The sequence below is a fragment of the Perognathus longimembris genome, chromosome 2 (assembly GCF_023159225.1).
Source record: "Perognathus longimembris pacificus isolate PPM17 chromosome 2, ASM2315922v1, whole genome shotgun sequence".
Classification (NCBI taxonomy): domain Eukaryota; kingdom Metazoa; phylum Chordata; class Mammalia; order Rodentia; family Heteromyidae; genus Perognathus; species Perognathus longimembris.
In genome coordinates this window covers 131,472,339-131,493,319 of record NC_063162.1, presented here as the reverse complement: position 1 = coordinate 131,493,319, position 20,981 = coordinate 131,472,339, and the positions used below count along the sequence as shown (strand labels likewise).

Sequence of the window (20,981 nt, the reverse complement as noted above, 5' to 3'; positions counted from 1 at the left end):
TACTATTTGTTACCTCCTTCCTCACTCCTAAGCTAACCTCTCCACAAGGCCAGCTCAGGCTACCCAGGCATCTTCTGAGCCATAAGACCTCTGGGTTCCACACGCACCAGTCTTCCCAAGGATCTGCAAGGAGGCTGAATGCAAAAAACCAAAGCAGGTACCATTTCCTGAGGCCTTGATGGTTCATCTTGCTTATCTTGACTGCTGGAAATAAAGGAACATTTGCACATGAAGCCTAAAGTACTTTGAATTTCCTCAAAGTATGTCACCTACAGCCAGGAAAGACCCTGCTTCTCCACAGGAGCAACTTAGGGCTCTTTATTTGTCAAAAAATCTTTTCCAAAGACTGAAGGGTTTTGAAGAAATTTCATCACAACTGATAGGTCTTCCTCACAACCACGAAGATTTCACAGGGATAATGAGGGTGTAGGCAGCAGAAAAGGGACTAGTATACTATTAGGATTGCCCTTTCTCCCAGATGCCCTGGGAACATACAGTAGCTACGAAAGGCTAATATTGCCGTGCCAGGAAAATCATGAATGAATAATTCACTTTTAATTTATGGAATATTCAGAACAAAGTTTTGCTTCCTTAACCCTGTCACTGGTCAATCTCCCTGCCTGTGCCAGACATTTAGGCTAGAACACCATATGTATTATTATGTATTCCTCTAATGTGGTAAATAATAACAAACCCATAGTCACCTAGAAAATGTTGCCTTGGTCCTTACTTCCTGAACATTATAAATCTTTTAGTGTACCTCCCTTTCCCAGAGCTCAACAAGCCTCTAGTATAAAAGTTTTAAAAACTTTTTCATTAATCACAATGTTTAAAATGAATTACAACTTTCTGTGCCCTCAAAATAATTAAAATCACAACTAATCATAACTTTTAAAACTAATCACAACTTTCTATACCTATAATACAATTAAAATGGACTTCTGATGTGTTAATTAATATGTTTAACATCTGACTGTATCCTTTTTGTTCATATAGATTTGTAAGAAAAGTTTTTAACAAGCTTAAGTAATTCTAATCTTGCTAATGCGTAAATCCTGTAATGGGATTGATTGTTAATGTATATCTCATGTAGCTTTATGAAAATGTCATGTTTGGCATCTAGAAATATATTTTTTGACTTTTAATATGCATTTTATGTTCCATGTTAATATGTATTCTTTATTGATATTTAAAGTCTATAGATGTAAAAGAAAAAAGTTCACACTCTGTAATAGTTTTTTTTTTTTTTTTGTGGTTGGTTGTGGGGCTTGAGCGCTGTCCCTAAACCTCTTTGTACTCAATGATAGGCTAGTGCTTTACCACTTGAGACACAGCACTGCTTCTGGGTTTTGAGTAGTTATTTGGAGATAAGAGTTTCATAGGGACTTTTCTGCCTGTCTGGCTTCAAACCGCAATCCTCAGATCTCACTCTCCTGAACAGCTAGGATTACATGGGTGAGCCACCAGTGCCTGGCTCATAATAGTTTTAAAGACTATTTCTTTTCTGTAATTTGGGAAGAATAATCATTTGATGCTGCTGCTTTCATTTTCATCACCCAAGTAACTCCATCTTGTGTTTTGTATAGTGGAGTGTAAGGTAGACAATGCCAGTAATTGTGTAAAGTGTTTGTAGTGGGGAGTAAATCATATATTGTCATTTTGTAATTTATTTTATTGTAAAGGTGATGTACAGAAGGGTTACAGTTACATAAGTAAGGTAATGAATATATTTGTTTTTGAATAGTGTTACCCCCTCCCTCATTTTCTCCCACTTTCTCTTCCTCTCCATTCTCTGCCTCTGTCCCCCCCCCAAGTTGTAAGGTTTATAGTGTCTAGTAAGTATAGCTGTTGCGTTGGTTCATTCTTTGTGACTCCCCTATCCTTCCCCAAATCAAACAAACTTATGTACAAGATAAAGGGTACTAAAATCAGAAACAGTGACCATAGGGAATAAAACAGAGGAGAAAAAAAGAAAGACAAAAGTATCTGCAAAGAGTACACTAGCAAACAAAACCAAAACCAAACAACAACAACCTCTTTTTCCATATCATGGAATTCATTTTGATCAGCATCATTTTATATGGTCATATGTACATACCTGTTGGGCTATTGTGATTCTCTGCTAGGACTATCCTAGACACATACTAATTATTACAAGTGAGGGAAAACATGCAACCTGTGTTTCTTTGAGTCTGGCTTGTTTCACTTACTGATTTTTTTCTCCCAAGTCTTTCCATTTTTCAAAGCAAAAGTTTGTGGCTCAGTTTTCAGTCCATTCTTTTCTACAGTTGTGTGTGGTGAAGAATGCAGCAACCTGTATTCTGTGTGGTTAATAACCAGCTTATTAGGAGTGAAAGTGTGACTTAGCAAGCCTGAGACTCAGTTCAAACCCCAGTACCACAAAGACAAAAATAATAGCATTCCCAGCTACTTAAGAGGGAGAGATTGGGGGAATCACTGAGTCTAGCCTCAACAAAAAGTGAGTGGGACCCCATCACAATAAATAAGCTGAGTGTAGAGATGGGTACCTGTCATTCCTTCAACATGGGGCATGGCAGGTAGGAGGACAAGAGAATCATTGTCTGAAGCTAAGCCCCAAAGGGAGGAAACAACTGGAAACCCTGCTTGGAATATAAAGCAAAAAAGAGCTGTGGACAAAGCTCAAGATCCTGTCTAGCAAACATGACATCCTGAGTTCAAACACTACACACACACACACACACACACACACACACACACACACACACACACACTCTGCCTGTTATTCTGTACCTGATTGTAGAGGGTAAATAAATTGTAGGCACTTGCTGTATTTGACTGTGATTATATCCTTTCTCTTTTTTTCCTACAGTGAAAGTTATACTTATTCCTGTTGGCCAGGAAATTACAATGTCTTTTAAAGTTGACTGCATGATTAAACACCTCAAGGATCATTTTTCACAGTTATTAGGTATCCCAGCCTATGCACTGCAGGTGAGGTATGCAGGTAAGTTTGGAAGCAAATCCATTTATCAAGACTTTTCAAGTTTGATCATGTAAACAATCTACATTTCTGATTTCATTAATGAAATGTTTCAATATTTACTACACTAGCACAATATAGCTTTGTATTCATTCAGTTAACACATTTCTATTGAAGACCTATTCTGTCCTAGATACTTTGGTAAGAACTTAAGAGTCACAAAATGCGATTCATGTTCTCAATTTGTTTCAGAACAGTAAGGAAGCATGTAATAGCTACAAAGAATGTGCAAATGTTAAAATGAAATTATGTCCAAAGAGGAACCTGGAAGATTTTAGAAGTTTTGATTTATAAAATAGTTATACTTTTGCTAAATTTCAAAGGGATGAGAAAACCTGGTGCTCTTGGAGAGTGTTAAAAGTTTTAACCAGACATTGGTAACTCATACCTGTAATCCTAGCTACTTGGAGCACCAGCCTGGGCAGAAAATGCAAAAAGATTCCTGTCTCTAATTAACTAGCAAAAAGAAAGAAGTGGAGGTATGACTGAAGTGGTAGATCACTAGCCTTTGGCGAAACAAAAAATCAATTGAGAGTTTGAAAATATTTTCCAAGTTTGCTACATATTGATATATGATATCAGGTGTATTAATAGTTTGTGAATGATATTGAAAAGCCAAATTGAACTTATGTAGCCTTGTGTCATGGTCAGATATAGTCTTCATACCTCTGAGAGTACTAAATTTTTGTTTTTATAGAATGTATGTGAAGAAATTCTCATATTTTAGCTTATAAAGTTCTGTTATTGACCTACAAAATGTTAAAAAGGCATCCAGAAAGAAAATAATTCAGTTTCAAAACTGAAAAAGAAAGCATGATAGTCAATGTATGTACTTTTTTAAATTTAAGATGTATTGAAATAACTGATTACAGATTGATTGGGAAAACAAGGTCAAAATCTAAACACTTAATAACAATAGTGATCATGCATGATGATCAGGATGCTTAGTTTATTGAGTCCCTACTAGGTTTTAGAATTTTTATAAGCTATTTGGTCTGCTTTATCACTTAATCCGTGTACCCAGCCTCTAGGGTAGGTAGTAGTATCACTATCATTATGGTTGGTGCTGTTATTTTTCTTTGACAGAAGCAATCTAAAACTCAGGGAACCTCTGTAAAGTCATACATCTGACAAGTGGTAGTATGAAGTAAAAGGTAGATCTGACTCCAAAGAGGGAATTAAAAACTTAAATTATAAATCAAAGGTGAAGTTCAACACTGGAAAGGACAAAGCTTTGACCCTGGGATAGCTCCCTGGTGGTACTAAGATCTCCCTATCTTTTGACCTTCCTTCTCTATGAGTACTAGGTATTTCCACAGGGTAACACTTCATGTCAGTAGTAACAGCAAGATCGTGATTCTCTGCCAGATATCTCAGAAGACAGGTGCTAAGGAACAGTGTTAGGCTAAAAAGAGGTGGATACAAACTCCTTAAAATGTGCATATGTACTTAGCCATTGCTATAGCTTATAGTACATCACAGAGACTCTAGTGAATAACAAGGTATTGTATAATTGCTGGGTGCCAGTGGCTCAAGCTTACTGTAGGATATCACTTAGAGGCTGGGATCTGGGGACTGTGGTTCAAAGCCAGCTCAAGCAGGAAAATCTGTGAGAGTCTTTTCTCCACTAAACTATAAAAATAAAAGAAAGAAGCCAGAAGTGGAACAAGTGGTAGAGCACTAACCTTGAGTAAAAGAGGCTCAAGGACAAAGCTCAAGCCCCAGGACTGGTACACACACACACACACACACACACACACACACACACACACACACACACACTATAATTGAAAATGTCAAATATAACACATTCTTAGTGTTCACATAAAAATGAGTACTTGGGTAATAAATATATAAATTATTTTGATTTATCCAATCCTCATTGTCTACATGCATCAAACTATCATATGTGCAACTTAAAATACACACAATTTTCTTGCTCCATTAAAAGCAACACTAAAAAGAAGCAACCATTTCTTTGTTTTTTAGGAAAAATTCTTAAAGACAAGGATTGCTTCATACAGCAAGGAGTTAAGCCAACAGAAACTGTACAAGTAGAAATAATGTCTACATGTACAGATATACATCCAATGAGAAGAATAGAAGGATTGCAGGAGTTTTCTAAAATCATGACAGTCAGTGTACAAACTGGTGAGCTACTTCCTGCCTTTCAGCTGAAGCAATTGAGTCCCTTTGTAGCTGAATTTCATTCAGTCTTGGTTTTATCCCCATAGGCACTAATCAGTTCAAGGACATCACAGTGGAGTTTATAAAATCTGACTTCCACAAGCCATTTCTTGGTGGCTTTAGACATAAGATAACAGGAACAGAATACCACAATGCTGGAACGCAAACTGTGCCTAGAAAGGTTTTCCATAAACCCAATCGGTTTTGTAGAGACACACAGGTGAGTGTTTTCATATTTACATTTAGGTTTACAAAATTTAAAAAAATCAACAACTTTAAAGAATTAATGGTTCTCTCAAATGTCCTAGGTATGAGATTTAATATTGTAAAGGAAAACTGGAGTGTGTAGAAAAACATTTTTTAAAAAACGTGTATATTGTGGACTCTTCTTTTAAATTTTACTATATTATTTTAGACAGTTATTGAGAAGCAGAGATATCAACAGACTGCAAATACAACATCTACACAAATGACTAAGATTGGTGTGTATGTAGCAAATATGGAAGATAAACTGATTGAGCCAGTGGCATATTTTACAGCAGCAGAATACCATGCTCGAAGGTTAAAGGCGGTAAGATTGCTTTTCTTTCTCTCTCTCTCTCTCTGTGTGTGTGTGTGTGTGTGTGTGTGTGTGTGTGTGTGTTCCCTAAATTACATTAGATTGAGAAAAAGTCTACTGGAGTGTGAATCACCTTTCATACCTGCCGAACATACCTTTTATCACAATATTCCCAGATAAGTAACTGTAACCCTCAAGGTATCTAATTCTTCCAATTCCTTTGAGAATCTCAGGTCCTTTGTGGGTTGCGGGTTGCCTTTGGCCATCACTAGTCCCCCTACTTGTGACCCTTGGCTTTTCCATTATCACAAAGGAATCATACAGCTAGCATTTCAGAGTAATTCCAAGCAACTAGGACATGGAAGTCTATTTTCTCTTATACTCCAATACTTGCTTTATTGTTTATATGGTGTATCTTTTTTCACCCCCTTACTTTCAACCATTTGATCTCTTGTAGACAATATGTACTTCTTAGTGTCATTTTTTTTGTTGTTGTTGGTAAAGAAGATTCAAGAGCTCTCAACAGGAAATTTGGAGTTCTAGCCTAATTATCCAAGTGAGCTTAAAGTACAATCAATGTCCAGTCTATTGATTCTTTAACTTGAAGGAGATTGGTATAACCCTGGGGCTAGTTTTAAATGTGGTTTTATGAGTGGAAGTTATTCTAGTCTGTTATAGTTTTACTTTATTAGACTAAAGTTACATTCACCAAACAAGGGGAAAGATGAAGTTTCATAGAATTTTAGGGGAAAGTGAATTTTCAGTGGAAATAAATAGTCTATAGCAGTAGTCTCAGTACACAAAGAAGGCTGTGTATAAGTGGATCAGCCTCAAGGTCTGGATGGGTAGTGGACCACAGTCTAGCTCCCTTGGGAACAAAGTTGAAAGACCAGTAGAATGTTGTGTCTTCTCTGAAGTTCTCTGAAGTTACACCTTGGTTATAAATCAAGGCTGTTTCTCTGTCAAAGTGACTTAGATCCTTAAGGCATGGGTGGGATGTTGCATTCTTACTGATCTAGTTTCAAACAGCAAAGTTTCTGACAGCTGATGAGCTTAGAGAACAAAGTTTCTCAGCGAATAAGAGAATCACAGTCCCTCCAAGAAAAAACTTGCTATGGTGTTTGATAGCCATAGAGCACCCAGGAGGAAAATATTGTTTTCTGGTCACTTTGTATCTGACTTAATTAGTACCTGATTCCAGACTTTTCTGTGTTAAAGTTTTAATTACTGTATTGAAGTTGGATGGTGGCTCTACAATTGCATTCTGTCTTTCCAGCTCATGACTCTCATCATGAATTTGTTATGGTTCAATGATAAAATTTCTGACTAAAAGCAACATCAGGTCAGCATTCTGTGAAGGAAGGAGAAAGTCAAGGGAGAATGTCTTAACGGATGCAGCATTCAGAGATTTACCCTGAAATCTTTGTCCAATTACCTCCACTTACATCTTATTGGTCAGCCGGGTGTTACATGACTATCCCTAGACAAAAATTGGTGATAAATGTATCCTCAAAGTAACTTGTTGTTCCTCAAAAAGTTGAGATTTTTCTTAAGAAGAGGAAGTAGAGAAGATGGGATATTGAGTTATACATACATATATACATGGACAAAGATCACATGAAACTAGAAAAGAATATTAGTATGATATAAGTTGTAAAGCAGATGGACAAGTGTTAAATTGACTTAAGTAGAAGAAAAAGTAAAATGTGTTTGCCAAAGAGGATGGCATCAAGAACCACAGAGATTTGTCCCACTAAATCTTGTAAAGTGAGTTGGAGTTTCTATGGGTGGGGGTAGAAGTGAGGAATGAGATCTAAATGGGGAATAGTCAAAAGCCAGTATGGTGTAAACTTCCAGTTAAGAAGTCTTTTTGGGGCCATGTTTGCTTTATTATTTCTACGGCTTCTAAAGTTCAATGCTTAGCATTTATTTAAAACTTTTCTTGTTTTAGGTAAGGTTATATTATACACGAGTACTGGTTTATTTATACTTGGTTTTATGAGCTCATCTTGTTTCAGTTAATCATTCTTGTTGATTTTTTTGTTCATTTACTGGCCCTTTCTCATTTTTATTCAGTTTAGTTTCACCTTTTCATCTTGTGAATTGTTCATAGTTTAGAAGTAAGTACTTTACCCATATTTTTCTAACAACTGCTAATAAAACTTTTAAACATACCTATTTGTTTTGTACCAAAATGAATGTGATTGGACTATGTGTCTTTTCTATGGACAAGTGCAGGGCCTTGGCAGACTTTACTTCACATCTTATGCCATCATTCCTCTTATCTACTGAAGGAATTACAATATGCTATTTACTATATAATTACAATAATAGATATTGTGTTACGTACTTAAGATTATATATCTTTCTTTTTTTTTTTTTGCCAGTTCTGGGGCTTGAACTCAGCCTGAGCACTGTCCCTGGCTTCTTTTTGCTCAAGTCTAGCACTCTACCACTTGAGTCACAGTGCCACTTCCAGCTTTTTCTACATACATGGTGCTGAGAAATTGAACCCGGGACTTCATGCATACGAGGCAAGCACTTTGCCATTAGGCCATATTCCCAGGCCTGTGTATGTTTAATTTTTAAAAAATAAAATATACTTAGCTTAATATGATTTTTTTCCTTACTGCTTCAGTTTTCCCTCTTGTTCTTGTGTGTATGCTTGCTGGAACACATCCTCCAGTAATCTTTCAGTTGATATTGATACGTAGGAGGTAATCTATGCAAATCCTTAGGAGTTGAACCTAATATGTGTGTTTTCATTTGAGTTTACATCAGAATCGACCTTCAGAAATCTTTTTCTGAATAAATTTGAAGCTCTTTTAAATTATGAGTTGGATACCAATATGGTTCTCATTTCTTTGTTCTCTTTTTCTAGATTATTTAAGGGTTCTCAATTTATCTTTGGTGTTCTGCAGGAGTATGATGTATTTGAGGCTTGACAGTAGATCTTTTGTACTTTTGAACTTTATGAATGGTTTATTATCTATTAAATAATTTCTGTAATCAACTTTCTTCATTTCCTCTGGAACTCATATGGACATATTTTGGAATATCTAGATAAATCTTTTATCTCTCTAGTCTTTCCTCAATTCTTTCTAATTACCTTTTCCTCTGTATTCTAAAATATATTTCTATATAACTTTTTGCCTACTAGTTCCTTCACACACACACACACACACACACACACACACACACACACACCACAACATACACACTTAGATAGATCTTTGGCTATACATATCTGTAAATCTGATCTATCATATATGCATATCTGTCCTACAGATGAGGTAGATGACAACTAGCTCTCTGCTAACACTCATGCTTCTCACACTCTAGTAAACTTTTACCTCCACACATGTCATAATCTCCTTTGTAAATCAGTGACCCCATGTAACTAAGATCTGGACAATGATTTAAGAGGCAATGATGTGAGATACGTCTGAGCATTGCTCTGCAGGGGTTCTTCCTTCTTCCCTTCTTCCTGCCTGGAAAATAACAAGAAGTAGACCAGCCATGTGAGACATCTAACTAGGAAGCAATTTATTAACTATAGCAGACCTTTCTTATCAGCTTTAAACTGCCAGCCTGTGTCTGGATTACTACATGAGGTTAGTGTGTCTGTGTTTCATAAATGTGTTTGTGTTACATAAATATCTATATTTTGTGCCATTTATATATTTAACAAGGTTAAGAGCCCCCAAGCTAATATATAATATATTGACTTTTAGACACCTTTTAAAAAGTGAGATATTTCGGTGGTCTATTGATTGATTGTTATACCAATAGCTTTTGCTTTACTTTAGTAAAATGTTCCATTATCTTCAGCATCCCATGCAGAGTTTATGCATACACACAATTCTGTGCTCCATACCAATTTCTGATTCAAGAGCTCTGGGGTGAGGCCCGAGAATTTGTATTGCTGTTATATGGGCTACCCCTCTTAGAGAAATACAATTCTAGAAATTATACTCTGAAGTCATATCAGTTCTCTGTTGGGGGTATTTTTGTTCTGATGGCTTTCCTCACATATTTGCCTTTCATTAAGTAAGTACAGAAAACAGACAGTCTTAGTAGACAACGTGCTAACAGCACAATGTGCTAATATCACAACTAGTTGGTTTTACAGTACAAGGTTTGATTCTGGGAGGATGATAGGTTTCTGGGTAAGGGATTTCTATTCATAATAGGGTCATCAGCCTTCTGGAATACTATTTACACTTTTCCAACACCAAATACTTCTGCTATTCTATGCCTAAATTGTTCTAGAGGTGCTGCTCCCTTTGCAATTTTTAAGTAGTTACCTGGTTAGTTGTCTACCTGGCTCAGAGCACCAACTGAAGAGCCACTTCTTGTGTTTATTTATAGATTGTCTTTCCAGTGCAGAATTGGTTACAGATTTCTCAACCTTCACTTACACAGTCCAAATCTTGTATGGATTCTTCTAGATTTTATTTCTTTGGGGGACCCCGATAGGACCATCCAGTATCTTTTTTTATTCATTATCTACACACTCTTTCTGTAAATATCTGGCATTAGAAAGGAGATAGAAAGAAATGTGTCAGTCACATATGTTTGGTCTTTAATCTTGCTCTGACAACTCTGCATTTGTTTATCATAAACCTTGCAGCTATAGCATGAACTCTTAGATGGTGTAATCAATGGCATACTACCAAATATATTTATGGTTCATACAAAATAGAACTTACTTGCTTTAATCTCCCTTTTTATCTAATTTGCTTTTGGTGTTTTTCACACATATCTTCCTTCTATGTGTTTAGGAAATATAGTTTTGCTTGAACTATTTTTTTTTTTTTTGGCCAGTCCTGGGCCTTGGACTCAGGGCCTGAGCACTGTCCCTGGCTTCTTTTTGCTCAAGGCTAGCACTCCGCCACTTGAGCCACAGCGGCGCCGCTTCTGGCCGTTTTCTGTATATGTGGTGCTGGGGAATCGAACCTAGGGCCTCGCAGGCACTCTTGCCACTAGGCTATATCCCCAGCCCTGAACTATTTATATTTATGCTCCTGGCAATTTAAGCTAGAGATAATTATATGTTTCGTACTCAGGTTTGAACTCAGGGCCTTGTACTCTTGCTTGGCTTTTTAGCTCAAGTCTAGCACTCTACCACTTGAACCATTCTTTCACTCTCAGCCTTTTTCTGTTTAATTGGAGATAAAGAGTATCATGAACGTTTCTGCCCGGGCTGGCTTTGAAATGTGATTCTCAGACATCATCCTCCCACTTAGCTAGGATTACAGGCATGAGCCACCAGCACCCATCCATACATTGCAAAAAAATTTTGAGAGCATGTACCAGTTTAGGCTCAGTACTCTCATGTACACTATTATCATCTTTATTTTACAGATGAGGATGAAAAAGCACAGAGATGGAAAGTCAGACAAGCAGTGAGTTTTTTTTTTTTTTTTGGCCAGTCCTGGGGCTTGGACTCAGGGCCTGAGCACTGTCCCTGGCTTCTTTTTGCTCAAGGCTAGCACCCTGCCACTTGAGTCACAGTGCCACTTTTGGCCATTTTCTGTATATGTGGTGCTGGGGAATCGAACCCAGGGCTTCATGTATATGAAGCAGGCAATCTTGCCACTAGGCCATATCTCCAGCCAAGCAGCAAGTTTTACTTGACTCCATACATAATCCTTAGGGCTTCCTTTAGGCTTCAAAATCAAGGAGCAGTGACATAAATTGTCCACAGGTTTTGATTCTCTCTCTCTCTCTCTCTCTCTTTCTTTCTCTCTCTCCCTCTTTCTCTTTCTGTGCTTGTATGTATGTGTCTGACATAGAACTAGAACTAGACTTTCAGCATTGGTTTATTGCTGAATTGGAATTGAAATAATCCTTGTTTTCTTGCCTCATAGTCTGAACAACAATTTTTCTTTCTTTTTTTTTTACATTTAGGTGATAGTAATCCAGACTTATTATAGGCGATGGCATGCTAAAGTCTACGTAGAGGATTTAAAAAGACAGAAACAGGTGAGACTGGATTGGGAAGTAGAGGACCAGTTAAGGAAGGAGAGAGAGAGAGAAGATAGGTTACGAGCAGACTACCAGCGGAGGCACAATCCTAAAACAAATGAGGATTTTGAGCTGCTTTTTAACGCACTGGAACGTAAGTTTGACATGACATAGTCTTTGAAATAAAATATTTAATTTTTGAATCTTTTATTAATCAGAAAAGGTTTTATTCATTTTTATTGAGATTAAGTAACTACATATATTTCACAGTACACATTTTTACCTTCACAATGATGAAAGCTTATGAACTCTATGAACTTTAACAATAAAACCATTCCTCCTAGTTCGGATGATATATACATATATTTTCTTTTGTTTAGTATCATCTGTTCCCTCTTTCAAGAAGAAGTATTGAACGCAAGAAAGACCTTATTATTTCTGGGAGATGTCTTGGGAATCTGAACTAGAGAATTTAGAAAGGTGAATCGTATCTTATATTTGAGATGGGAACTAAGGCTGGAATGTAATTGGCAAGGGTTTTATATTCACGATTAATATTAAGTGTGCATATGCAAAGCTGTTTGAATTGCAAAGTTTTAGAGTATTAGTTCATTTGATCTTCATTCATGTAATATAGAGAGAAAGAACTACCTCATGTACTTTTTGAAGCTCCTGACAGTGTATGAAGCTGGAGTAGAGCAGTTGAGTCTCTTAATAATACAGCATCCTATTTGTGAATGTTCTTTACAATGTGGAGTTAGCAATGCTCTGTGTGTGTGTGTGTGTGTGTGACAACTCAGGGCCTCACTGCTGCCCATGAGCATTTTTGCTAACATTCTATCACTTGAACCAAAGATTTACTTCCAGCATTCTGTTGGTTCATTGAAAATAAGAGTGCCATGGACTTTCCTGGGCTGGCTTCAAATATTACCGTCATATCTCAGCCACCATAGCATCTAGGATTAAAAATGTCAGCCACAGGCACCTGGTGACAATGCCTTTTTAATCTTACTCTAATGGTAAGACTATATAACTTGTTCCTTGATACATCTACAGTATGTATGGTAGTCACCGGTAATCTGAAAGCTTCAGTTTGAACAAGATAAGAACTATTTACTCAGAGCAATAGAAAAGCCTTCCTCTTTTGGAGCTCTTTCCTTGTTATCCAGGTTGAAATCTGAGAATAAATATTCCCCATAATCTATTTTTGTAAATAACAATAGAAATCAGATACCCTACAGTCATCCAAAGTGTCAAGATAGAAATGTATGTGAGACACTGTCCATGGTAAATACTTCTTTACAGAATCTCTATGTTAAAGGAAAATTAGTATATTTTATACAAATCCATACATGATTTTTCTTGAGAAAAAACAAAAACAGAACTAGTGGAATTTCTTACTCATGAATAATCTCTCTGTTTTTCCCAATGAATCCTAAAATTATAAAGTAAAGCCCTTAGAACAATAATTTTAAGTTCTTTCTTTTGTTGTTGTTGTTGAAAATCTGGCTCATAAACTCAGTGCTTTATATTCCTTTTTTATAGTTTTCTTCTGTTCACATCTGCCGCCCTCTTGTGGCACATAGTGACAATTGTATACAGTCGTTTAAATCATAATTCAGAATGCAAAGCTTAAATACTAAAAGCAAGAGCAGTTAGGAATGGCGATGGATGTCTGTAATCTGAGTAAACAGCAGTCTGAAGCAGGAGGATTGTGAATTCAATGCCAGGCTGGGTCATATACTGAGATCCTGCTTATAAAAAGCAAAAATCCAAAGACAAGACAAAACAAAACAAAAAAGAAAAATATCAATTTAAGTAAGCAATCCAACTGCCTAAGACATAGCAAAGAAAATACTATTGCTAGCTAACACTTTTTGTGTTTGCAGCAGTATGCTGAGGGTTGCTTCTTTCAGTAATCTGAATTGTTATAATGACCAATGGTTGACAAAACAGGTATATATACCATATTTAAAGAAAACATGAAATAATTTGGTTTTTAATGCTATTTTAAAATCTTATGTAAGTATAATTATTTAGAATGAAGCTTCTGTGTCTGGATTTTTTTGATGGTTTTGGGGCCTGAACTCGGCCTGAAGTTTGCTAGACAGGTGTTTTATCACTGAGCCATATCTCCAGCTCATTTTTTTTTTGGGGGGGGGGGTGGGTCTAGTCCTTGACTCAGGCCTGAGCACTGTCCCTGGCTTCTTTTTGCTCAAGGCTAGCACTCTGCCACTTGAGCGACAGTGCCACTTCTGGCCATTTTCTGTATATGTGGTGCTGGGGAATTGGACCCAGGGCTTCATGTATACGGGGCAAGCACTCTTGCCACTAGGCCATATCCCCAACCCTCCAGCTCATTTTTGCACTAGTACTTTTGAGGTAGTGTTTGACTTCCCTCATGGACATGTGCCATAGCTATGATCTGCCTATTTTAAGCTTCTCATGGTAGCTGGATGACAAGCATTTGGGCTTTTTCTGATGAGACGGCACTTCGTGAAGCTTTCTGCCTGGCTGGCTTCAGCTGTGGTTCTCTCAATCTTATCCTCTTTTCCAGTTAATTAGGATTACAGGTGTAAACTACCTGTGCTCCACTTGTGTCTAGCTTTGAAAATTCAATATTATGTCATGAGCTTCATCTGTGGTGTCATGTGTAATTTAATTTGGTTCATTGTTTTTCCATAGACGATGTCATTGCATGAATGCATCATAATTTATTTATCCATTTTACTGCTAATCTTTCCATGCTTTCCATGCTTTCCTTCTAGCTCTGCCCAAACACAAGCAAACACAAGCAGTGCAGCTCCAACAATGTTTTTGGTGAAGATATGTAGGTAAATCTTTGGTGTAAATCTAGGACCTTGGTGGGTAATTTTTTTTTTTCAGAGATTGTTTTAGTTTATCCTCCTGCAGGAGATGATGAAAATTGAATTGCCCCATTGTCCTGACTCACATTTGGCACTTGCGGTCTTTCTAGAATGTGTTCACAGCTAAAGCTTATCTGATGATGATGATCGACTGTGCATACTGAAGGCAAGAGAACAGGATTTCAGAGTCAGTGGGAGGAAACCCCCTCTCACTCAGAAAAAAATTCACTTAGAACTGAGGCAAGCATTCTTGGTCCAGGCAAGAAGACTAAAGATACAGAAAGAGTTAGGAGGGAAGATTTGAAGAGATCAAAGTGGCTTCTTGCTGTGCTTTGAGGGAGAGGCCACTGGGGTTGTGATATTGGTTGAATACACACCTGTTGAGAAGAACTTCAAGACAGCAGTCCTGGGGAGTTTTGAAGTAAGTTTCCTTTGTTTGTGAAACATGGAAGACAGAAGTGGCACCGTGGCTCAAGTGGCTGAGTGTGAGCCAAGAGCAAAAAGAAGCCAGGGACAGTGCTCAGGCCTAGAGTTCAAGCCCCAGGACTGGAAAAAAAAAAACACCCAAAAAATGATGGAGGACTTGGGGGCTAAATGTTGCCCAAGACTGTAGATTGGGGACTGACTCCAATACAAACAAACAAACTGATATTTGAGATTTTGCTGAGCCATAGCTCACTCCTAGGAGTGAGAACAAGAGGGGAGGGGGAGGTCCCATTGCAGCCTGTCCAAAAGACCTAACTGCAGGCATTATGAGATTCTTGTCAGGAATAGCTAGATCTTCCCTGAGTGGATGCCTGGAGTGCAGGCATCTCTGTTGGTCAATGGGACTTGCAGAAAGGAGATGTCAGTTCAAAAAGTCAGTTGAAAAAGGAGAGCGAGTGTGACTTGCCTGTCAGGTCTTAAGCATGGGAATCTATCTAGCCAAAAAATAACATTGAAATTTGAATCTTAATAAACATATGGACAATGGAATTCAAGTATCAGTTGACTGTTTGGATCACTTGGGCTCTAGAGGCTAGTCTGTTTATCTCTCTTCTCCTTCTCCCTCTTTTCCCCTCCCCCCCTCTCTGTGTATGTCAGAAAGAGAAAGCAGTGTTAGATTGTTTTTAAGTGCAAAGTCTTGAGTTCATTCTTCAGTACCACCATAACACACACACACACACACACACATCCACATACACGGCAATTGTATATAATGGAATACAATAGGGCCTTCATAGCATCTGTAGGAATGCTACCTAAATTCCTAATATTGGTAATTTTTTTCAGATCAATATGGCTCAGATTTATCAATTTTCTTTTCTACTGATTTTTCCTTTTATATTTCTTTTATTTCTAATGTTATTATCTTTTTAATTATTAATATTCAGCTTACTTTTGGTTGAACTTGATTTTCTTTTTGTAGTCATAAGGTGAAGGCAGAAGTCATTGGTCCAAGGTCTTCTTTCCTAATACAGGTGTTTAGTGGTAGGAATTTCTCCCTAGGATAGCTACATCCCCAAATTCTACTATGTTGAGTTTTAACTTTTTTCAGTCCAAAATACAGGATTACTCTTTTGATCCCACATACTATTTAAAGTATGTTATTTTATATGTGTCAATTATGAGGATGAAGGTATTGACATCGCAGGTCATGATTATGGATCTTTCTGTTTTTCTTATTAGTTCTGCCAGATTGTGTTTTTTGACTGTCTCTCTTTAGATGCATAAATATTTAAGATTGCTTTTTCTCTTATTGCTTGTAATATTCTTGTTGTGGGAATAAACTGTGATTTTAAATAACCTTTCATCCTTCCTTCTTTCTTTATTCTTTCTTTCCTTCCTTTCCTTTTCCCTCCTGCCCTCCTTTGTTCTTTCCTTCTCTCTCTCCTTTTTTCCCTTTTTTTTGTAATCTCTTTCTCTGTCTTTGTCTGTCCTTGTCTGATGTAATGTATTTTCTTTCTCTCTCCCTCTTGATCTCTTTCTCTCTCTCTTTTTCTTTTTTGTTGGTTGTGGGCCTTGAACTCTGGGCCTGGGTGCTGTCCTTGAGCTCGTCAGCTCTTGAGTCACAGTGCCACTTGCAGTTTTCTGGTGGTTAATTGGAGATAAGAGCCTCATGGACTGTCCTGCCTGGGATGCCTTTGAAAGAGGATAGTCAGATCTCAGCCTCCTGAGTAGCTAGGATTACAGGTGCAAGCCACTGGTGCCCAACTCATATTTTCTATATAGGTCTGGAAACGGATAGATCAGATGCTTTGTTCACTTGGTCACTTGGTTCAGCTGGTTGTGTTCTGTGAATTTTTCTAATTTCCTTGTTAGTATTTAGAACATAGTATTTTTCTACTCCCATCCCTTAAAAATAGATTTGATATTGTAATTAACACAGAGTTTTCTTTCTAATTTTTTTAAAAATTTTATTGGAAAGTTGATGCGCAGAGGGGATACATATATATATATATATATGTCAGGTAATGAGTACATTTTCTTTTGAACCCTTACTCACTAGATACTATGTTGAAAATGAACTATTTTAATTTCTAGTTACCTTGGGTAGGTTGCTTTCCTTTTAAATGACACATTATTAACTAATGGAAGTGTCAAGCCTGACTACATATGAAAGTAAGTGTATTTGAACACACATTTTTATGTATGACTCCAGATTGCCCCAGGATATGTATTTTTACAACAGAGTAGTAAATTGCTCTTGGAGATGTCCAGAACAGCTTAAATAATAAATTGCTGGACTAAATATATTCCAGGTTCTAAAAGTTTTTCATGTGAAACTGGAAGTTAAAGTGGGCATACTAATACGAAGAACTTTTTATTTGCTTCTTGGGAGCATCTATATGGTCATATGAGAAAAATATTCTGTTATTATTACTGCAACCAAGCAATTTTTCTTTTTATTCATGAACTGCCGCTTGTTATATGGATTTTGTCATATTTCATAAAGTTCTTTTGGTTGGTAAAGCTGCTTTTAAATAACAAGCTCATCAATCATAAATTTGCTGGACAAAATAATTTAGCTCTTAAGTTACAATCCTTTTGCTCAACATAATTTATTTTAAACTTACAAATTCTCTTTCTGGAGCAATCAAACTATACAGTTTTTTGGTTTTTTTTTCTTTTTTGCCAGTCCTGGGCCTTGGACTCCGGGCCTGAGCACTGTCCCTGGCTTCTTCCCGCTCAAGGCTAGCACTCTGCCACCTGAGCCACAGTGCCCCTTCTGGCCGTTTTCCATATATGTGGTGCTGGGGAATCGAACCAAGGGCTTCATGTGTAGGAAGCAAGCACTCCTGCCACTAGGCCATATTCCCAGCCCCAGAAACTATACAGTTTTTGAATAATATAACCCTGATAAAGAACTGAGTAAATTTTTATAAAGACTAAGACTCTCAGGTCCTTGACCCACCAGAAAAATTTCAAGTTGAAATTTAAAAGGACAAAGAAATACCCTGATAAAGCTACAAAAAACAGATATCATGAAAAAATAGCGGTTAACAAAAGAGCCAAACACTTTGACTTCAAATGTTTACCTCTCAATTCATAGAGACTGTTGTTAAAGTAAACCTGCAATTTTCATAGAAAGCAGATAGGTTTTCTAACTACATCATTTTTATATAAATGTAAATTTATATAATTCTGAAATGTCTCTACAATTGATTATATGTGGAATATAAATGAAAAGAGTACATACTGTTGAATCATATCTAGTAGCACAAAGGGACATGGTTTTATAATAGTAAGAGATCAATCTAAAGGAAGTCTATAAAACAGCTGGTGAGGAGCTGGGAATGTGGCTTAGTGGTAGAGTGCTTGCCTAGCATGCATGAAGCCCTGGGTTTGATTCCTCAGCACCACATAAACAGAAAAGGCCAGAAGTGGCACCGTGGCTCAAGAGGTAGAGTGTGAGCCCTCAGCAGAAAGAAGCCAGGGATAGTGCTCAGGCCCTGAGTCCCAAGCCCCAGGACTGGAAAAAAAAAGCTGGAGAAAATGATGGTTTTGGGGGTGATTATGAATGGAAAGAGCCAGAAATTCTGCTTCTTTGCAAGGATTTTTATGTCTATCCAATTAGGGAGAGGGAAGGAAACATGTTAGTTCCTTTAAGATGGGGCTATGTCATTCTCATTTTTATATGTGCTAGAGAATTTTGTAGAGTTCCTTTCACATAATAATTGCTCACAATTGGTTGAGAGTTTTGACATGACAAAGAAATGACAGGACTTTTGGCAGGTATAATAACTGTGTCAAGGAAACAGCTTTTTAAAACTCAGAGAAAAATAGGTTCAATTCTATGGTCTGAATACTGTTCATAAAATTGTAAAATATCACATTGACCATATAATAATAAATTATCCCTTTGTAGGAGGAAAGATTTATATGACCAATTAAGTAAATAGCCTTCCATTACTGATCAGTATACATTGAAATGCCTGTGTGCAATTGAAATAATAATGATTCTTTTTGTGTATGCTTGTCCTAGAGTTTTTACTTAGGGCTTAGGTGCTGTCCTTGAGCTTTTTCTGCTCAAGGCTAGAGCTCTACCACTTGGGCCACAGACTGGTGGTTAATTAGAGATAAGAGTTGTACAGATTTTTTTTCCTGCCCAGGCTGGCTTCAAACTGAGATAATCAGATCTCCGACTCTTGAGTAGCTATGGATAACCATATAGGTATGGATCACCTGTGCCCAGCAAGATCATGGTTTGATTGACAGGATCACAATTAGAGAGCTAGACTGTCCAAGTTTGAGTCCTAGCTATACCACTTGGGTAAATTACACAGATTATCTCCCCTTGGTTTTCTTTTCTGTTAGGTGGGGAACCATAGCACCTACTTCGTTGGCTTGCCAGGAAATGAGTTCATGTGCATGAAGCACTGGGAACAGGGCCGGCACAAAGTAAGCAGTACTACATGATACTTCTGATTTTTTTTTTTTTTTTTTTTTGGCCAGTCCTGGGCCTTGGACTCAGGGCCTGAGCACTGTCCCTGGCTTCTTCCCGCTCAAGGCTAGCACTCTGCCACTTGAGCCACAGCGCCGCTTATGGCCGTTTTCTGTATATGTGGTGCTGGGGAATCGAACCTAGGGCCTCGTGTATCCGAGGCAGGCACTCTTGCCACTAGGCTATATCCCCAGCCCTCTGATTATTTTATTGAAAAGGAAAGAGGAAGCTAGGAATTGAGAAGACAGGAGAGAGAAGTAAATATGTACTGCAGTTAGAAAAGGCTCCCACCACTCCCTGTCAGTGAAGCCATAAATTAATTTTTAAAAGGTACTTAAGAGAATATATGCAATATCTGTCAGGAGATCAGAAAAAGGGACTTCAGTACAGAAGAGAACTGGTTTAGCAAGACCAGAGCATTAAGTATAATCTGATTTGGTGCATTATGATCCCACTTCTGGAGAGAGAGCTTTTTGAGAGAAGCTAAAGCAGTCTAACCTTCTATGGATGGAAGGCAGGCTCCTTGCACCTGCACGGGAGTCTGTGAGAATCCTGCTATGAAAGTGCAAGGCCAGGCGATCATCAGAACTTTAAAACTAAGGTTGCTGCTGTGAGGCAAAAAAAAAAGAATTGGGATTTGTGGCACTTCCTGCATTTGCTCAGAACTGCTCCCTGTAATCTTGAGGGAATCATGGAAAAGGGAGATGCGCCTAGAAGGCAGGACTTTCAGATGATCAGAGTGGTTGATGGCTGAAAATGTTGCAGTTTTTTTTATTCCTGGTCCTGGGGTTTGAACTCACAGCCCACACTTGTTTGCTTGCTTGTTCAGCTGGTGCTTTACCATTGGAACACACCTTCAATCCTGCTTTTTTTTGCTCGCTTCAAAATTCCATCCTCTAGATCTGAGCCATCTAAGTAGCTAAGATAATGGATATGAGCCACAGCCACTTGGCTATGTCATTGGGCTTTTACAGCAGAAAAATATAATCATTTCATCTTTTAAATATTACTATTCTGTTTCAGTTTGCATCTTGCTTTATGCTTCCTTAAAATTTTCTCTGTATTTTCTGCGCAAACCATGGTCGTTACTATTTTCTACAGCGACTTATAATGTCAGGCATTTTCCTTAATATTTTAAGTCAAAGTAAATGCCTTAGTAGCACTTAGAAGCCTTTTCTCTAGCCCTCAGCTAAATTGAAATTTATCATCTGCTGCAGTGTTCTCTTTCTGAGACAGCACAGTAGTAATTTGGGGGAACATTTATGCACCTGTCTGACAATGTCTTCAGGAGCCCTACAGCATAACTTGTAGAAAATCCTCAGGGTTTTAGCAGAAGGCTCCAATTCCTTTCTAACTTTGAGTGTTGTTTCAAGCACCACTCCCCTCCCCCTTTCATATTTCTGGTACCACTTTAGGCAGGCCATAGGAGAAGGGGTTGAGGGGTGGGACAGA

At 37.7% G+C, this 20,981-nt stretch overlaps 1 protein-coding gene across 1 annotated transcript in view; it reads left to right on the top strand.

Moving 5' to 3' along the window:
• Iqub (IQ motif and ubiquitin domain containing) overlaps nucleotides 1-20,981 on the top strand; it is a 48,927-nt gene that overhangs the window by 1,871 nt on the left and 26,075 nt on the right. The window contains exons 2-6 of the mRNA XM_048337668.1: nucleotides 2,852-2,986; nucleotides 5,012-5,173; nucleotides 5,257-5,429; nucleotides 5,625-5,780; nucleotides 11,682-11,892. Coding sequence (XP_048193625.1) covers nucleotides 2,852-2,986; nucleotides 5,012-5,173; nucleotides 5,257-5,429; nucleotides 5,625-5,780; nucleotides 11,682-11,892 — 837 coding nt within the window. The remainder of the gene's footprint in view (nucleotides 1-2,851; nucleotides 2,987-5,011; nucleotides 5,174-5,256; nucleotides 5,430-5,624; nucleotides 5,781-11,681; nucleotides 11,893-20,981) is intronic.